Source organism: Meleagris gallopavo, chromosome Z, assembly GCF_905368555.1.
Source record: "Meleagris gallopavo chromosome Z, MGAL_WU_HG_1.1, whole genome shotgun sequence".
Taxonomy (NCBI): Eukaryota; Metazoa; Chordata; class Aves; order Galliformes; family Phasianidae; genus Meleagris; species Meleagris gallopavo.
In genome coordinates, this window is record NC_139435.1 from 28,976,185 (window position 1) to 28,993,667 (window position 17,483).

Consider the following 17,483-nt stretch of genomic DNA (forward strand, 5'->3'; position numbering starts at 1 on the left):
TGAGAAAATAGTTTCGATGGCAAGTTTTTTTATTTCAGGTGTGTCTAAATCAGTGTATTGCTACTTATTTTAAGATAGAAATAACTCTGTAGGCTAGTGCAAATCTTTGAAAACTGTTCTCATTTAGTTTCAGTGGGAATAACTTTTGCTATTTAATACTATTTAATGAGCACAGAAGTAAAGGTAGTTAGTCTAATGTTGGATTAGCATTACAGCATATGGGGAACCTACCTTCAATTTCTTGGTTCCCTCTGCCACTGACATTATAAAAAGTGCTGCTGTCTTTTAATGAGATGCTTGGCAGTAACAGTCCAAATACAAATGTCAATTTTTATTAAAATATTTCCCTTCAGAAATTGTCAAGGTTTGCATACACAAGGCAAGAAGTACTAACAAAACAACATACAAATTTTCAGATCCCTTGTGATTTAAGAATCACAAGGCTCTTATATAACACAATATGCCCAGCTAACTGTTTTGATTTCTTCCTGCTTCTCACAGGGGATGTTCAACTGTTTTTTTATGAGGCTGTAGAATTTATAATATTATTTATAATAATTTATAAGAATTTATAATATTACATTCAGTACTAATAGTCTAGCTTTAAATGAGACTGCCTCATCATAATGACCTTTGGAGTTTGCAGAGAAAGTGAGTATAAAGCAGACAGATGCAGTAGATTGAATCAGTTACAGAGGTCAATTTCACATCACAACAATTCACAGCTCAATTTCAGAAATAACAGGGAGTCCCACACCAAAAATTTGCTGCTGCACCCTACAAAGGCAGTGTCCTCCTTTGTTGTCTCGGGAATAATTGGCCAACTCAAGTCTGCCAGAGTACTACTGGTAACTAACAGCATGGATCAAATTGGAAATAAGAGTGTTTTAACTGCTGCAATATTTATTCTCCTTTGAATAAAACAATTTAGTTAGATAGTCTTAATTATGGTAGAGAACAGCCATAAAGGCATGAAAAGTACAGTGTGTATTTTGAAAAGTAGTCCTCACTTCTTCCAGTAAATTTAGAGGAAGGTATAGTTATCTAGCACATTTAGAAAATTTAAGATGGCCTTGAAAGCTTCCCAGGGAGTTACTTAACAAAACTGAGACCATTAAGATACAGATGTTTTAAATTTGAGAAACAATAATATACAATTATATAATGTATCAAGATTATAGAATCATGGAATCATTAAGGTTGCAAAAGACATCTACGATGATCCAATCCAACCATTCACCTACTACCAATATTGCCCATTAAACCACATCCCCAAGTACAACATCTACTTCTCCTTAAACACCTCCAAGGACATTGACTTCACCAGTTCCCTGGGCAATGCATTCTAGTGCCTGACCACTCTTTTAGAGAACAAATTCATTCTAATATCCTATATGAACCTCCCGTGGAGCAACTTGAGGCCACTCCCTCACATCCTATCATGCAGGACAAGATCCCAATTCCCGACTGCTTTCATGTAGGTGTAGAAAGCTATAAGCTCTCCTTTTCTCCAGATCAATCAATCCCAGATCCCTCAGACAGTCGTTATAAGCCAGCTCCAGATCGCTCATCAGCTTTGTTGCCCTTCGCTGGACACAGTGCCTCAATGTCTTTCTTGTAGCAAGGGGCCCAAAACCGGACACAGTACTCACAGCGCAGCCTTGTGAGGGCTGAGAATGGGGGGATGTTCACCTCCCTGCTCCTGCTGGCTACACTATTTCTGGTGTACGCCAGGATGCTGATGGCCTTCTTGGCCTCTTGAGCACTGCTGGCTTATGTTTAGTTAAGTTTCAACCAGCACTTCCAGATTCTTTTCCTCCACGAAGCTTTCCAGCCAATCTGCCTACATATGGTTAGCAATATTTAAAATTAAGGTGCATAAATAATAGGATCAATTAAAAAGGAATTGGCAAATTAAGATATTTAATCCTTAACTATTAACATTTTAATGGTTTGCTGGCTATAAGCAGATTTCTTATAAATATAGTATTTTATTATAAAATCCTCAATGAACTTTTTTAAAACACATGTTTTTTAGACATTTTCCTTCAGCTATATCTGTGTTTTTTTGTTATCATTGTCATTTTATGCTCTGAGCTAAGTGAACTATGTCACGTAAGACTTTTTTTCAGCTTGAGATAAAACAGATTTTTAATAGACAGTCTGCAAAGACTATCAGTACTGTAATTGTAAAAAGTTCTTTTGCTTAGTGTGGTTAAAAACTCGTGTTAGGATCCCATTCTCAAATTCTGCTAAGTACAGAAAGGCTAAAAAAGCCATAGTTCATGTGATCTTACTACATTTCAATTAGAATGAAAATCAGATTCAAATTGTATTTACAGTGTCTTTTAAAAAATATTTAATTATCTTTAGAAATTAAAATGTTCTTATACTGGCATGGTTAGTGACAATATCATCTAGTTAAGTGTCAGTAGTACCTAATTTTCCTGGAAGCTAATATTAAATGTAGCACTTCAGCTAACCACAAGAAAAATTGGAAGATGACTCGCAACTCAGAGTAATCACTCATGCAGTTCCTGGACAATGCAACTTGCTATTTTGCTTGAACAGACAGCATTCTATAGCGCATATTGAAATGAAGGTTGCCAGTAATTTTTCCTGCCATGCAGAGTAAAGTGCTAGAAACCAAAAGTTTGAGAAATACCAAATATATATTAAAAGTTTATGTGCATTTAATCTTACTACATATATCACTGTTCAGTTTCAGACTCAGGAATTCAGATAAGAAATGTAGTATGAAAATGAGGATTCTAGGGTCACAGCTGCACATATCTATTCTGCAGATATTCAAGAGTGCTGAAAATAAGCTATGCCAAAAATCAAATTATAATGTGCAAAGCTTGTCAAGCTTTTCTTGCGAATGCTATTTGCTCTGCAGTTTTTAAATTTCACTGTATTAACCTTCACACTCTCTCAACCTAGAGGGTGTGTAAAACAACATATTTACAGCTGCAAGTGACAAAAATTCTCCCCCAGAAAGATCAGGAGGGAAATGATGAGAAAGAGAAAATGGCTTTCAAATTATCTAATGTGCTTTAACCCAAATAGCTTTCAGAACTTTACAAAGCTGTGCTGCTAAAATATTAGATCTGAATGAAGTCAGTTTTCCATAGAGATATTATTCGTGTGTAGTGAGTAAATAAACTTAAATATGGTGTATATTTAAATAATAAATATACTTTTTATTTAATTGTGGAAGGCACATCTTCAGAGATCTTTACTTCATAGAGAAAGAGAGAAAGGAGTTTAAATACTCTTTAAAAATTATGTGAAAGAGTAATGCTGCTGCAACTTACCCTTGCATCTGTAACTTTGAATTCCCTTAGAATATACTGTGGCATGTTGTACTCTGCCATTGGATCTACCACAAAATACTGATATCTGGCTGAACGCTCTGCAGGCCAATATTGATGGCATTTTTCCTACAACATAGCAAAACAAAATATATTTTCTGTTACTCCAGACAACTACCCTAATACGTTTCTCGCTCAGTAAGTATAATACTGATGTAAAATGCTATTAGTGACAAGAAAATTAACTGTTCATCTTACTGTGAACATGAAGTTCCATTCATAGAATTGAAAGATTATCGTCAATATTGAACTGCATAGAGGTTTGCTCTTGTCACTATACCTCTGAATTCCTTTATACATCTGTCCAGTTCTATTACTTAATGTTACAAGCACTATCCTGAGCCTGATTTCCAAAAGAGAATGCAATTTAAATCTTGAAACCACTTTTACTTTTAGTCCTTGTTCTCTGTTGAAGTAAGTCTCCCAGGCCTCATTCAAGATTTTTCATCTCCAAATCCAAAGTCCCTGGATCATCTCCAATCCCCAAAAACATGGGGATTCATATTTCACTTAATACATACCAGCTTGATCTTGGAGTAATCCTGTCCGGATAGGAAATTGCTTCTTTCTTTCCATTAGTTAAAGTAGAAATCTGAATGAGTTTAGGACTGTAAACAGACAGCTGAAACTTCAAGTCCAGCACAAAGAGCACACAGAAAACATTCAGCCATTCAGCTGTTAAAAATACTCCACTTTTTTTTGACAACATGAAAATGTTTAAACAGATGAGGCAAAATATATTTCCAAATTAGAATTATTCAGCAGACAGAAATGCTCTCTCTGCTTTTGTTGGAATATTAACTTGCAAACTGAGTTGCTGAATCTCAGTGTGTCCCACAACAAAATGCAATGTCTAGCTCGTCTCTAATAACACATCTATACACTAGAAAAACTTATATCTGGTGACCATCAGAGCCACTTATTTCCCCATGGAGAAAGAACCTAAATTCCCATCTTTATCCTTTGACATTCTCATAACAATGAAATATTTTAGTAAGAAAGCATAATAATAATAACGAATATTTCAGTAAAATAATATTAGAGCAGTAACTTACTCTGCCCATTTCTCGTAACTTAGTAAGCATGACCACAATTGTAGAATTATGCTCCCACAGCATCCTCCAGAAATCTTCAGTTGTTTCTGCCAAAGGACCCTGTGTAGCTATGTAAGCTTTTTGTTGTCTGTTATTAAAAAAGTAAGTTAAGAAGAATATTTTAATAAAAAAGTAAGTTGATACATATGTTATCTATTTTTATGTAAACATTGTCTAGAGGAAAAAAATACTATTAATAACAAGAAAATTGAAGCCTTATTATGATTGCTTAATCAAACTACGACTTTCTTTATTTTTAGAACCGTGTGAAGGAAATTATTAATCTTATGATGCATGTTTTTATCATTATTATTTAAATTTTAATGCAACTAATAGATCAATTTTATGTGCTGTAAAAAACACTTAAGAAACACTTAGTTGTGCTGGCTCATTTTATAGAAATAACTTGTCCAATTTAGGAATTATTGCATTGAGCTGTTTCTACTTTAATTCCTTTTCAACAGTCTGATGTCTCCAGCAAAAGGAATGAAGGAAGAATACTCAGGAATGAGATATACTACGTTTCCAGGCCATAATCTCCTAGTATTGGAAAGAACCAGCAAGCTATTAAAATCTTCTGCAGCAGGAACTTTGCAAGATGATGAACAGTTCATCTTGCTCCTGCTTGTTTCAGTCAACAGAAACAACTTTGTAGGTGACACTGGAGAAGAAGACTAGTTCTGCATTAGCGTAGAGACTCAGAAAATGGTGGACACAGATACTCAGGTGCACCTAAACTGCCTTAGGGAAACATTACTGCTTCTCTTCTATACTTTTTCCTATGAGCTGCACAAATCAAATGAGGGTGTGCTCTCGTGTTTGCCATCAAGACTGTGAGCTACACAGCTATTTACACACAAAACTTTTTTTGTGGTCGGGCCTCATCTTATTCAGTGTTCCAAGTTTCTAAGTTATCACCTTGACATGGTGAGTTTATCTCCTGTATCTTATTTATTCATGAGTTTTTTTACATACATATTTAGCAGAATAGTTGTGAAGAAATAGAATTTGAAGATCATGAATGTGACCAAAATCTTAATAAGTAAAAATGAATGGTTTGAAGGTAAGTAAAACCATAACACTTATGGCTGCGTATTACACAACTTTCCTGAATTGTATGGGTGGAAATTTAAAACCATTAATAATATTTAAACAAACAAAAACAAACAAACAAAACAAAACAACAACAAAAAAACACAGGACATATACAGATATTAAAAATATTGAATTTCAACACTAAATTTTGTTATTTTCAACATTGCTATACACTTTGTAAAATTTAAAAACAGTCCCCCAGAGAACACAACATTAATACCTGTATCCATCGACAAAACTGGCATTAATATAATCAGACCCTTCCACTCCTCGGATTGGTTGCAAGCATACTCTTGTAGACTCATATGGCATAATATTGACAAGGCGATTCTTGAATTTGTTACAAGGAAGATTGGCACTGATGAATCTTGAAGTGTGAGCCTTAGAGCTAGCAAGACGCTATGCAAAATAAATGAATTAAAATAATTAAAATCATATATAACAAAAAAAAAAATGCCATTATCAAGTCTGATGATATATGTTTATTATACAAATCATTTCATGTTTTATTTTACCATATTCTGTTGTATTATCTAAATATTTGTGAAGCACCCTTTAGCATTTTATAATAGTTTTAACACCTTATAATCATTAATCCATATGGACAAATATGAGTTTTAAACCATTACAAAAATACATATTTCAAGCTATTCAAACAATAAAGAAGAATATAGTTAAAATTGAACAATTCTTGTCTGAACACTAACTGAAGATAGAACTTCACATTTTACAAAGGACTATCTTCCCAATTAAAAAATAAGCTGGAAAATGTTCTAGCTTCCAATTACTGAATACAGTTGGTGAAGGACATAGCAGCATTAATTGTTACACAGTTTGATGTTGGCTTCCCACAGCATAACATTCCAGTACCTTAAATTCCAGTTCCATTCCTGTGACATTCTCTCCTGTTTCTATCTGTGTCAGCTTCTGAATATATGCATACAGGTTTCTGGCTGGCACTTCGGTATTTCCACATGTCACTGCTTCCAGCAGTGCATCATGGATAAAGATGTACTGGTCCTCAGTTTGAACCATGTAATTCCTTTGAGCTCTCATTAGAGTTACGTGGCCATAAATATCTACAGTCTTTTCATGCTTTATTCTCTCTAACATGGCATCTATCACAATGAAACAGCCAGTCCTGCCGACTCCAGCACTAAAAGAAATGAACACAGGAGGAAAACATGAAAGGACTATCTCGTGCTTTGTGCTTATTTTTATGGCATTCAAGTTTTAAAATTTCATAATACTCATATGAATGGCACATATTTCTGAATATGAACATAAGCCTTTATGAAAGATGACAGTGCCCTGCAACATGTAAACTCCTTTAATTCCCATTACAAGCAACTGAGACTTTAGAATTACTCATTATGTGGTCCTTGCACCTTGAAATTTCAGGCTTGACTGAAACATGCTTTAAAAACACATGTTCTTAACAATGAAAAACACTGGAGGTCATGAGCATTCTACGGAATCAAGCTCTATGTGTAATACCATCTGCAACTCAGTACATGTTGATATTCTGCTTACTGAGTACAATATAGTAGCAAACAATGTTATACTAAATGAGTCTTGTATATTTCTACTGTGCTTTGTAAGTAAACTTTCTACTACTCCCCACACTGCAAGTGGGGATTCCAGTCACACTGTAACTGGGGATACAATTAACACAGTTTGGTCTATCCTCCTCTTTTTAACTAGACCAGGCCATGATATTATTCTTTGCAATGCAGTGATCGTTATTTAGCTATGCTAGCTATAGACAAGCTTTGTCCTTACCTGGCCACTTCAGTGTTTATCTTGCATGTCTAGAAAAACGTAAGAAAGGTCTAGACTGGATCTAGTATTATTTCAATACTATTTATTATTATTTACGACGGTGGATAGTGATAGGACAATGGGGAATGGTTTTAAACTAAGGGGATGTTTAGATGAGATATTAGGGGGACGTTTTTCACTCAGAGGTTGTTGAAGCACTGGAACAGGTTGCCCAAGGAAGTTATGGATGTCCCATTCCTGGAGGCATTTAAGGCCAATCTGGATGTGGCTCTGGCAGCCTGGTCTGGTGGTTGGTTACCCTGCAGATACTAGGGGAGTTGAAACTAGATGATCATTGTGGTCCATTTCAACCCAGGCCATTCTATGATACTATGATCTCTTCAAATACCTGAAAGGTGATTGCAGAGAGAACGGGGTTGGCCTCTTCTCACTGGTGACAGGTGACAGAATGAGAGGAAATGGCCTCAAGTTGTGCCAGGGGAGGTTTAGATTAGATATCAGGAAGAACTTAGTTACAGTAAGGGTCATTAAGCACTGGATATACCCAGAGAGGTGGGTCTGAATGTGTTTAAAAACCATCTGGATGGGGTACTCAGGGACATGATTTAATGGAGGGTTGTTACAATTAGGGTAGTATGGTAAGGTTGTGCTTGGACTTGACGATCTTTAAGGTCTTTTCCAACCTAAGCAATTCTATGATTCTATGATTCTAAGATGAAAAAAAACAAAAATACAAAAGAACAGAAAATATACTAGAGATCTGATTAAGTTACATGTACTAAATTGAGCCACATTTCCTAAGCCCTCTATGGGATATTCTTTTATGGAAATATCTGAACATCAATGGTACTCAATCCAATCTGCAAATGGATTCCTCCATTGAACTCTGAATGTACAAGTGCAAAATATTCTGTATACTATAGTCTTATCTGAGATCATATCATCTGTCACAGTGATAACTGGTTCCTTGTTCTAAATGCTTAACTCTTTTCAGTTAGCGACATGAAATGCATTGCATAGCATAGCAAGCAACACTTCATAAACACAGAATTACAGAATATCCTGAGCTGGAAGAGACTCACAAGGATCACTAACTCCTCTAAGTTAAGCTTATTTTTTTTTTAAATGATAGAAGTAAATAAAAATTATTAAACCCATCTAAATGGTAAGAGAATTAGGTATTCTCATAGTTCCTAAAAATTAAGGAGATGTTAAGTATCTTAATTCCATCTTGAAATCAGTAATTAAATGCATCCGTTTATTTCCTGCGTGACACTCAAAGAATCTGTGCCAACTACCAACAAGTTGCATTTACTTATAGTGAAATCAAAGGGAGTACAGAGTAGAAAGATGAAGTCTCACATGAGCTAAGTTGTGTTTCTAAGTTTCTATGTGTACAAAATGTTAACATTCATTCTTCTTACTAGTTACTGTCCACAGAAGAACTCAGGAAATAGCTGAGAATTTTTGCTAACAGACCAAATGCATCAAGCTCACATTTCTTAGATGCAGTTCTGTTAAGAATTAATCAATATTTTGAGCTTAAAAGAACTTACCAGTCAGTGATATTGATCAATGGGACTTGGAATGAAAGAAAATATGCAGACTAATGAAATGATGACTCTTCTAGCTAAAATAATCTACCCTACAATAAAAAGTATGCATTCCAGGAAAGTTCTGTGATCTCTAAGTAATCATGAAGAAAAATCTGAAAAACTTCCAAACGCTCAAACTTTCTCAATAGTGCTTCCCTTCCCTTCCCTTCCCTTCCCTTCCTTCCCTTCCCTTCCCTTCCCTTCCCTTCCCTTCCCTTCCCTTCCCCCTTCCCTTCCCTTCCCTTCCCTTCCCTTCCTTCCCTTCCCCTTCCCTTCCCTTCCCCTTCCCCTTCCCCTTCCCCTTCCCTTCCCCTTCCCCTTCCCTTCCCCTTCCCCTTCCCCTTCCCTTCCCTTCCCCTTTCCCCTTCCCCTTCCCCTTCCCCTTCCCCTTCCCCTTCCCCTTCCCCTTCCCCTTCCCCTTCCCTCCCTTCCCCTTCCCCTCCTCCCTTCCCTCTCCTCTCCTCTCCTCTCCTCTCCTCTCCTCTCCTCTCCTCTCCTCTCCTCTCCTCTCCTCTCCTCTCCTCTCCTCTCCTCTCCTCTCCTCTCCTCTCCTCTTCTCTCCTCTTCCCCAGATTTTAAAGAAACATATATGCAGGTCAGATGCGGTTGTATGAAGGTTTAAACCAATCTCTGGAAACTGACTATGAATTTGAATGAAACATGAAACACAAATTTTTTTAATACGAACATTCTTTCCTCTAATTTTGAATACAGAAATGACAAGGAAAAAAGGCATGCAATTTTTCAAGATTTATACAGTTACATCTTTTTTGCATTTGCAAAAGGAACAGTTTCATAGAAAAGCATAGCTGATAGGAAAGACTGATAATATAAAAGCTCAGCTGTCATTACCTATATAATACATCTCTGCATTTGTTTTTTTCCAGACAAAGACGTGCCGGCGAAGTGAAAAATAAAACTGTGTGACTGTGCAGATATTCTCAGTAGTTTATAATATAGTTCACTTTCCTATCAGATATTAATGAAATAATGTAATAGTGCCATGTTTATAACTCAATATGCCATTTTCTGGATCAAACATAAAAAACTCTGCTGGTAGCTAAAGACGAGAACTGAAAAATTTCAACCAACCTAAAATCTTTTATATTCAGCTGGAATTAATAGCTTTTTTTTTTTTTTTTCCCGCATATCTTCTATTGCCATTTATATAGTTACTCTTCCATAGGCAAACTAACAGTAAATAGTTATTAATTTCCTTTATCAGAGAAGACATTTGTTAGTTTGCAGATCAAGATATGAGATCAAACCATGTAACTATGACAAATGTTTTTTTGTGATTAGGATGCAGAGTCAGACTTACTACATTTATTTGACTCCACTGGGTTCCTGACACATTCTTCTCTGGAGTGTGTCAGCAAAGTGTTTTACAACTTTAAGGTATTTGTGACATTTCAACTGTGTAAGTTGTAACAACCCAGATAATTCTCTTCAATTCCTATATAAAAATTAGAACACTTCACCTTCCTTCCTTTTGCCTCTACATACTTTAAAATATAAGCTTCAATAACTTATAATACAATAACCAGAAACAATCTTTCCGTCTCTCTTTCTCTTCTGTGACCATATCACAGAATCATAGAATAGTTTGGGTTGGAAGTGACATTTAAGATCATCTAGTTCTAAATCCCTTGCTATAGGCAGGGCCACTTCCTTCTAGACCAGGTTGCTCAAAGCCTCATCAAGTACATCTTTGAATGCCTCCAGGGAGGGGACATCCACAACCTCTCTGGGCAACCTGTTCCAGTGCCACCCTCACAGTAAAGAATTTCTTCCTAATAGCTTGTCTAAATCTACCCTCTTCCAGTTTAAAGCCATTTCCCCTCATCCTGTCATTACACGCTCTTATAAGAAGTTCCTCCCCAGCTTTCCAGTAGGCTCCCTTCAAGTACTGGAAGGCTGCTATAAGGTTTCCTCAGAGCCTTCTCTTCAGGTTGAAGAGCCCCAGCTCTCTGACAGTCCCCATAGGAGAGATGCTCCAGCCCTCTGATCACCTTCATAGCCTTCCTCTGGACCTGCTCCAATACTTCAATGTCATTCTTGTGTTAGGGGCTCCAGAACAGGACGCAGCAATCCAGGTGGGATCTCACAAGAGCAGAGTAGAGGGGAAGAATCACCTCCCTTGACCTGTTGGTCACACTTCTCTTGATGCAGTCCAAGATGCAATTAGCCGCCTGGGCTGCAAGTGCACATTGGTGGCTCACACTGAATCTTTCATCAGCCAACACTCCCAAATCCTTCCCCTCAGGTCTGCTCTCAGGCCATTCTCTGCCTAACCTGTATTTATGCTTGGGATTTCCCTGACCCAGGTGCAAGACCTTGCACTTGGCCTTGTTGAACTTCATGGGGTTGGTGTGGGCCCACCTCTCAAGCTTTTCCAGGTCCCTCTAGAGGGCATCCTTTCCCTTTAGCGTGTCAACTGCAACACTCAGCATGATGTCATCTGCAAACTTGCTGAGAGCTTACTTGATCCCACAGTCCATGTCACCTACAAAGGTGTTAAGTAACACGAGTCCCAACACTGATCCCTGAGGGATACCACATGTCACTAGTCTCCACTTGGACATTGAGCCATTGACCACAACTCTCTGAGTGCAACCATCCAGCCAATTCCTTATCCAGTGAGTAGTCCATCTATCAAGTCTTTCTCTCTCTTTTTTTTCTTTTTTTTTTTTTTTTTGGCAAACAGGATGTCCTGTGGGATAGTGTCAAATGCTTTGCGCAAGACCAGATAGATGATATGATTTGCTCTTCCTTTATCCACTGATGCTGTAACTCCATCATAAAAGGCCACCAAATTTATCAGGTATAACTTGCCCTTGGTGCATCCATGTTGGTTTCCATCAATTTCCTTATCTTTATTTTCCATGCACCTTAGTAGGGCCTTCAGAAAGGTGTGCAGCACAATCTAGATCTATGTACTTCTTGATATAGTGCTGATACGCTGCTGGGAAGCCGAGCAGTTTAAATCATCACTGATATGAAGCATTAATTTGTTAAACTAAATGCTGGACTCATAGAATATCAAACCCAGAAAAACTGTAACAGAAAACTTTTTAAAAAAAGGAAAAAAATCTATTTTTCTGAGTAGATGATGAAAGTAAACTTTCTAACTCAAGGCAATTATACAGTAATCAAAGTTGAATGAAATATCACAGAATGTTTAATGAAAGGTCTTACATATTTTGATTATCTCTTGGGTGCTAAACTCATACTTTCTCTCTTTTGCTATTACCATAATGTACTGAAACACTTCCTGGCTTTCATATTTTTTTTCTTTGAACAATTGACAGAAGATATGTTTCTGTTTATTTTTACAGTCAGCTACATAGATTCATACTATAAGCAAGGATATTTATCTCAGCAGTAAGTCTAATTAAACAACCCGATCTCATGTTTTCATAGTAACTCTGCAAAGAGAAAGGTTTAATATGACTAGACAGGAAACTGACATTGAATTTTATCTTTATCCAAAAGGCACTTCCTTAGTTGTCAGATTGTAAAGGAAAAAAACTGCAAATATTCTCTCACTAACTAAAAAATTTCCTCACTGATTATGTTTTTGTCCATATTTTCTCCTATTCATCAGTATCTTAGTGAGTTTAATCATACAGCTGAGAGATTATAATAAGAAAAGACAACTAAAATTTCTTTGATGCTGAAGGACTAAGATGCACATCATGATGTTAACAGAATCTTATTTGTGCATCTTTTTTTCCATGATTTCAGCAGATATTAACTAACTAATAATCATCTTTGTTACACATATTCTTTGCTGCACTGGTTACCAAGCACAAAAACTGATTTTCTTATGCTATGGGAAGAAATACAAATTGAAAACATCACCAACAGATTGAGGCAGCTGGAATATCCTGAGATTACAAAGCATGTGAGGAAATGGCATTTTCTCTCTAGATGTAGAACATCCTAACACAGGAGATATACAGGCCAAGTCCTAAGTAGGACTGAAGGAATCAAACAGCCAATTGGACCAGTTATAAAAGTATATCCTATTGAATTGTAAATTCAGGTATATTTTCTTCTTGGGAAAAATAAATAAATAAATAAATAAATCAGCTTTACTTGTTGCTAATGATAATAATTCATCTCCTGTATCAAATTTCACATATTTACTAAAAAGCTGTCATGATTTTCTTGCTTTATTATATCTTCTGGTGATAATGTCAGAATTTTTTGCAATGCCAACTTTAGCATTAGTGATAGATTCTATTGAGTTTAAAAACTGAATATTTAAATAATTTACTAAGTAGACACAGCTAGTAGGGAATTCTTACTGCTTATAATTTTATCATTAATCCTATTACAGCATCTGTTTTCAAGTTCTAAAAACATGACTGACTCAGTCCCATGAACTGAAATGTGCTTAATGTCCTGCAATTCACAAAAAGAAAAATTGTGAGGCGTAAGGGAGCAATTCCAATTCCACTTTAAAGTAATTGTATAGATATGTTAAAGGTTTGATTTTGTAATTAACTTGCAACTGTTTAAATGATGACCCTCAACTGATACTTCATTAATTTGGGAAATGAAGGAAATGTAATTGCCAGTATTCACAGTGCATTTAATTGGAAGCAAAGACAGTAAAATATGAACCAAAAATCATTTAGGACATTTTTGACTCACATCAGGGGAAAAAATATTGAATATTACTTTCAGATTGAATTAAGCTTGAATTTTTTAACTGAAAATAAATAAAACTGGTTGTGAAACAGGAAACGTATAGAAATGCCTGGATTTTATTGAGGGGCTTTGTATGGTTAACTAGATTCCAATAGATATCAGAAGTACCAGAGAACTTCTGGTCGATGCCAGGCTGGACCAGGCTTTGAGCAACCTAATCTAGCTATAGGTGTTTCTATCCATTACAGAGGATTTGAACTAGATGACCTTTAAAGGTCCCTTTTTGCTCAAAAGATTCTGTGATTCTATGGCTATTTTTTTCCATTAAAATATTAGGAAATCAGCTCACAGTTGAAAACCACTCCTTCTATTCAGGATGCAGCAAAAATCCTTATGAAACCACTAAGCATCCTTTTGAGTGGATAAATATGACTGTAATAATACCAAGGCTTTGTGCAAAGAACTACATTTGAATTTCATTTTAAAAGAGATACTGAACAGCTTCAAGAATTCTGGTACTGGCTTATGAGAGATCTATGTGACTGCACAAGGACTTTCTTTTCTTCTAACTGTGGTTACTATATGATACTAGCAATCAAGTGTGGTATATGAAAACAGTGTGGGATATGAAAAATGCTTCACCAAAAAGGATGATTTTAGCCAGTGTGTCTTCTTCATTTTTATGCTATGTGTAGAGGAGACTACATTTGTTATGGAAAACACATAAAGCTTCTTAAAATAAACAAGGGAGAAAAAAAAAAGAAAAAGAAAAAATAGGTACATTTCATTAGAAGTAGATAAAGCTCAGTTTAGAGCTCCCTGGAGTTTTCATAGGTAGTTGGCAAAAGCATAGGAAGCAGACAAATCAAAAGATAGCCTTAGATCTTTTTTATTTTTACTGAGCTTTATGAAGCTGTTCCTTTCAGTTCCCATGTTCTCAGAATTCTACTGCTACCAAAAGTTTAAAGCACTTTTATTGTTGTTGAATGGACTTGCAAAACTGTGATAACATGAATGCCAAAAAGAAATTAATGGAGAAAGAGATCCATCAAAGCAGATACAGACAAAATTTATCCAGAAATCTTTATGGTTTAAATAGGTACTCTATAAAACTAGCATTTGAGATGTACAAGAAGAGAAAATTATTAAAGACTAAAATACTGAAGGGAACCATAAGCATTCCTTCCACCTCCCCTGTCTTCTAATCAGATCATCTAGGACTTTTCCTTTGAATTAACTTTTCTGTGTTTGGGTACTTGGCACTCACAGCAAATATGTCATTTAAGAGGTTCAGCACTACTTCTGATCCTGTTTTTTTTTTTTTTTTTTTTTTTTCCTGTCTTAAAAAGAATAAAATATGACAAAGTATTCTCCTTGCTTCTTTCATGAAACTGGGCTAGTGACTAAAAGGACTCTGACTGCTCTGCTCACCAGATGAAGCATGGCAGAAATTACACAATATGAGAACTTTTGCATTTACTTTTCCCTTTGGAGTTGATTATTGATTTTATGTAGCAATACATGCCTTGATCTTACTTTTCATAGAAGATTTTTATACATACACCTCACTATAAATCACTGTATCACCTAATTTCTTCAATTACTCAGAAATACATAGAAAGGAAATTAGAATAAATCATATTTCTCTGTACTGTTTTATCTATGCAGAATATCTATGCACTTTTTTTTTTTTTTTAATTTCAAAATCAATTCAGTTCTCAGATATCCTTACTATCCCACTGCTCTAAATACAATCTCATATGCACTTGATGAGAGCAGCTGTTTTGGAGTTAGCCTGGCCAACACCAGAGCATCTGATTTCAAGGTATGAAGGAGTTTGGGGGTTTTCCTCATCAGGGAAACTCTAAAAAACAGAGTGACCCTCCAGCAATGGGCAGCTATTGTGAGAGAGGCAGACCTGGTATGGGCATTGCCAAGGCAATGGAGGATACATCCGTGCCCCTAAAATAAACTTCTGAGAGGGCAGTGATTAAGCTTACGGTGGGTGAGCAGAGTGTGGGTGTCACCTGTACACCTGTCGTGTGCTGGTTCAGCTGGAGCTTAACCTCATAAGGCAGGGCACTGAGGTTTTGCCAGCTTCAGAAGTGAGGAGCACTCATTCCAATTGACTCTCAAAGCAGAATGGTGAGCACTCAGTGCTGAGCCAAGGCTGCAGCTCTGGCAAGGGGGATGCACCATCTACCTGGTCATGATCAGTTCCTCCAGTCAGAATGGTCTACAAAAGGAAGAAGCATCTGTGCAGACTACAGTTTGTGCAAAGCATCTGGACCTTACTACTGGAGCAGAAGTGAGAGGCAAACTCGCCTATGTAAGATGTGCCCATGTGGAGCACCTCCTGTGACAGCTGACTGTGCTGCAGGAGACAGTCTCGTCACTGTTATGCCAGTGATGAGAAATGGCAAATTTTCTTGAGAAAGGCTAAGGAAGAGCCTGCTTCAAAGCCTGAGATGTCTCTGCAGAACCATTTCATGGCTCTCCAGGCTGAGAAGGAAAAAGAAACAATAACATTATCTGAACTGAGTAAGGCAGCCAGACCTACTCTCCACTGCATAACAGCTACGAATAGTAGTGGTGGGTGATTCTCTTCTGAGGGATACAGAGGCACCCATTTGTTGTCCTGACCTGCTATCTAGAGAATAGTCCTCTGTTTACCAGGAGCCCACATCAAGGACATGACAGAGAGGCTGCCAGACCTCGTACGTCCCACAGACTACTACCTCCTGCTGCTGTTTCATGTAGGCACCAGTGACACAGCTGTCAGCAACATGAAGAATATCAAGAGAGACTACAAGGAACAGGAGCAGCAGTGAAGAACTTGGAGAACAGGTAGTCATCTCATCAGTCCTTCAGGTTAGGGGAACGGGGAAGGAAAGGGCTCATAGAATTAATAAAATCAGTAAATGGCAAAGGGAGTGCTTTTGTCAACAGGGCTCTGGCTACTTATGCCATGAAATGAATTTTGAGAAATCTGGCCTTCTATGGGAGGATGGGGCTCATCTGACAAACAAGGGGAAGATCATCTTTGACAACATGCTTTCCAATTTAATCAGGAGGGCTTTAAACTAAAGTTACTGAACTTTGAAGCTGACAATAGTAATGGACGCTGTGGGCCTAGAGTAGGATCAGCAGCCAGTAAGACAACACCTAAGGTTCAAGATAAGGAAACTGCAATTGGTAAACAATTCTCAATAGGAGCCCAACTCAAATGCCTGTGCACCAGTTCATGGAGCACAGGGAACAATCAGGAGGAGTTCCAGATGTGTGTGTTTCTGGGCTATGATGTCACTGGCATCACTGAGATCTGCTGGGATGACTCTCATGACTGGAATGTAGGAATAGATGGGTATAAACTGTTTAGGAAAGACAGGCAGAGGAGAAGGAGAGTATACCGTGTACATCACTGACCAACTGGAGACCATGGAGGAGACATTATAGTAGGGGTCTGCTAGAGGCAACCTAAATAAGAAAACAGTTTATAGAGAGATGAGGATCTCTATAAACAGATAGGAGCAGCGTCACATTCACAAAACATGGTCATCATGGGGGGACTTCAAGCACCTCAATATCTGTTGCAGGGACAACACAGCAGGGCACCAGAAATCGAAGAGGTTTCTGGAATGTGTTGATGATAACTTCCTCTTCCAAGCAGTACAGAAACCCATGAGAAAAGGTGCTGTGCTGTATTCTGTCATCACCAGTGAGGACTGGCTGGTGAGTAATGTGAAGCTCAAGGCCAGACTTGGTATAGTGTTCAAAATCCTCAGGGTATCAAAGAGAGTGCACAGAAAGCTTGTCACTCTGGACTTCAGGAGAAAAAAGTTGAACTCTTCAGGGAATTATTTGGCAGGGTGACATGGGAGAAA

At 37.2% G+C, this 17,483-nt stretch overlaps 1 protein-coding gene across 12 annotated transcripts in view; it reads right to left on the reverse strand.

The window, feature by feature from the left end:
• The window catches only part of PTPRD (protein tyrosine phosphatase receptor type D), a 1,190,026-nt gene that overhangs the window by 12,638 nt on the left and 1,159,905 nt on the right, over positions 1-17,483 (reverse strand). For all 12 annotated transcript variants that reach the window (XM_085214154.1, XM_085214153.1, XM_085214152.1 and 9 more), the window contains 4 exons: positions 6,434-6,719; positions 5,784-5,962; positions 4,430-4,556; positions 3,318-3,443 (listed from right to left, as the gene is read on the reverse strand). In XM_085214154.1, coding sequence (XP_085070280.1) covers positions 3,318-3,443; positions 4,430-4,556; positions 5,784-5,962; positions 6,434-6,719 — 718 coding nt within the window. The remainder of the gene's footprint in view (positions 1-3,317; positions 3,444-4,429; positions 4,557-5,783; positions 5,963-6,433; positions 6,720-17,483) is intronic.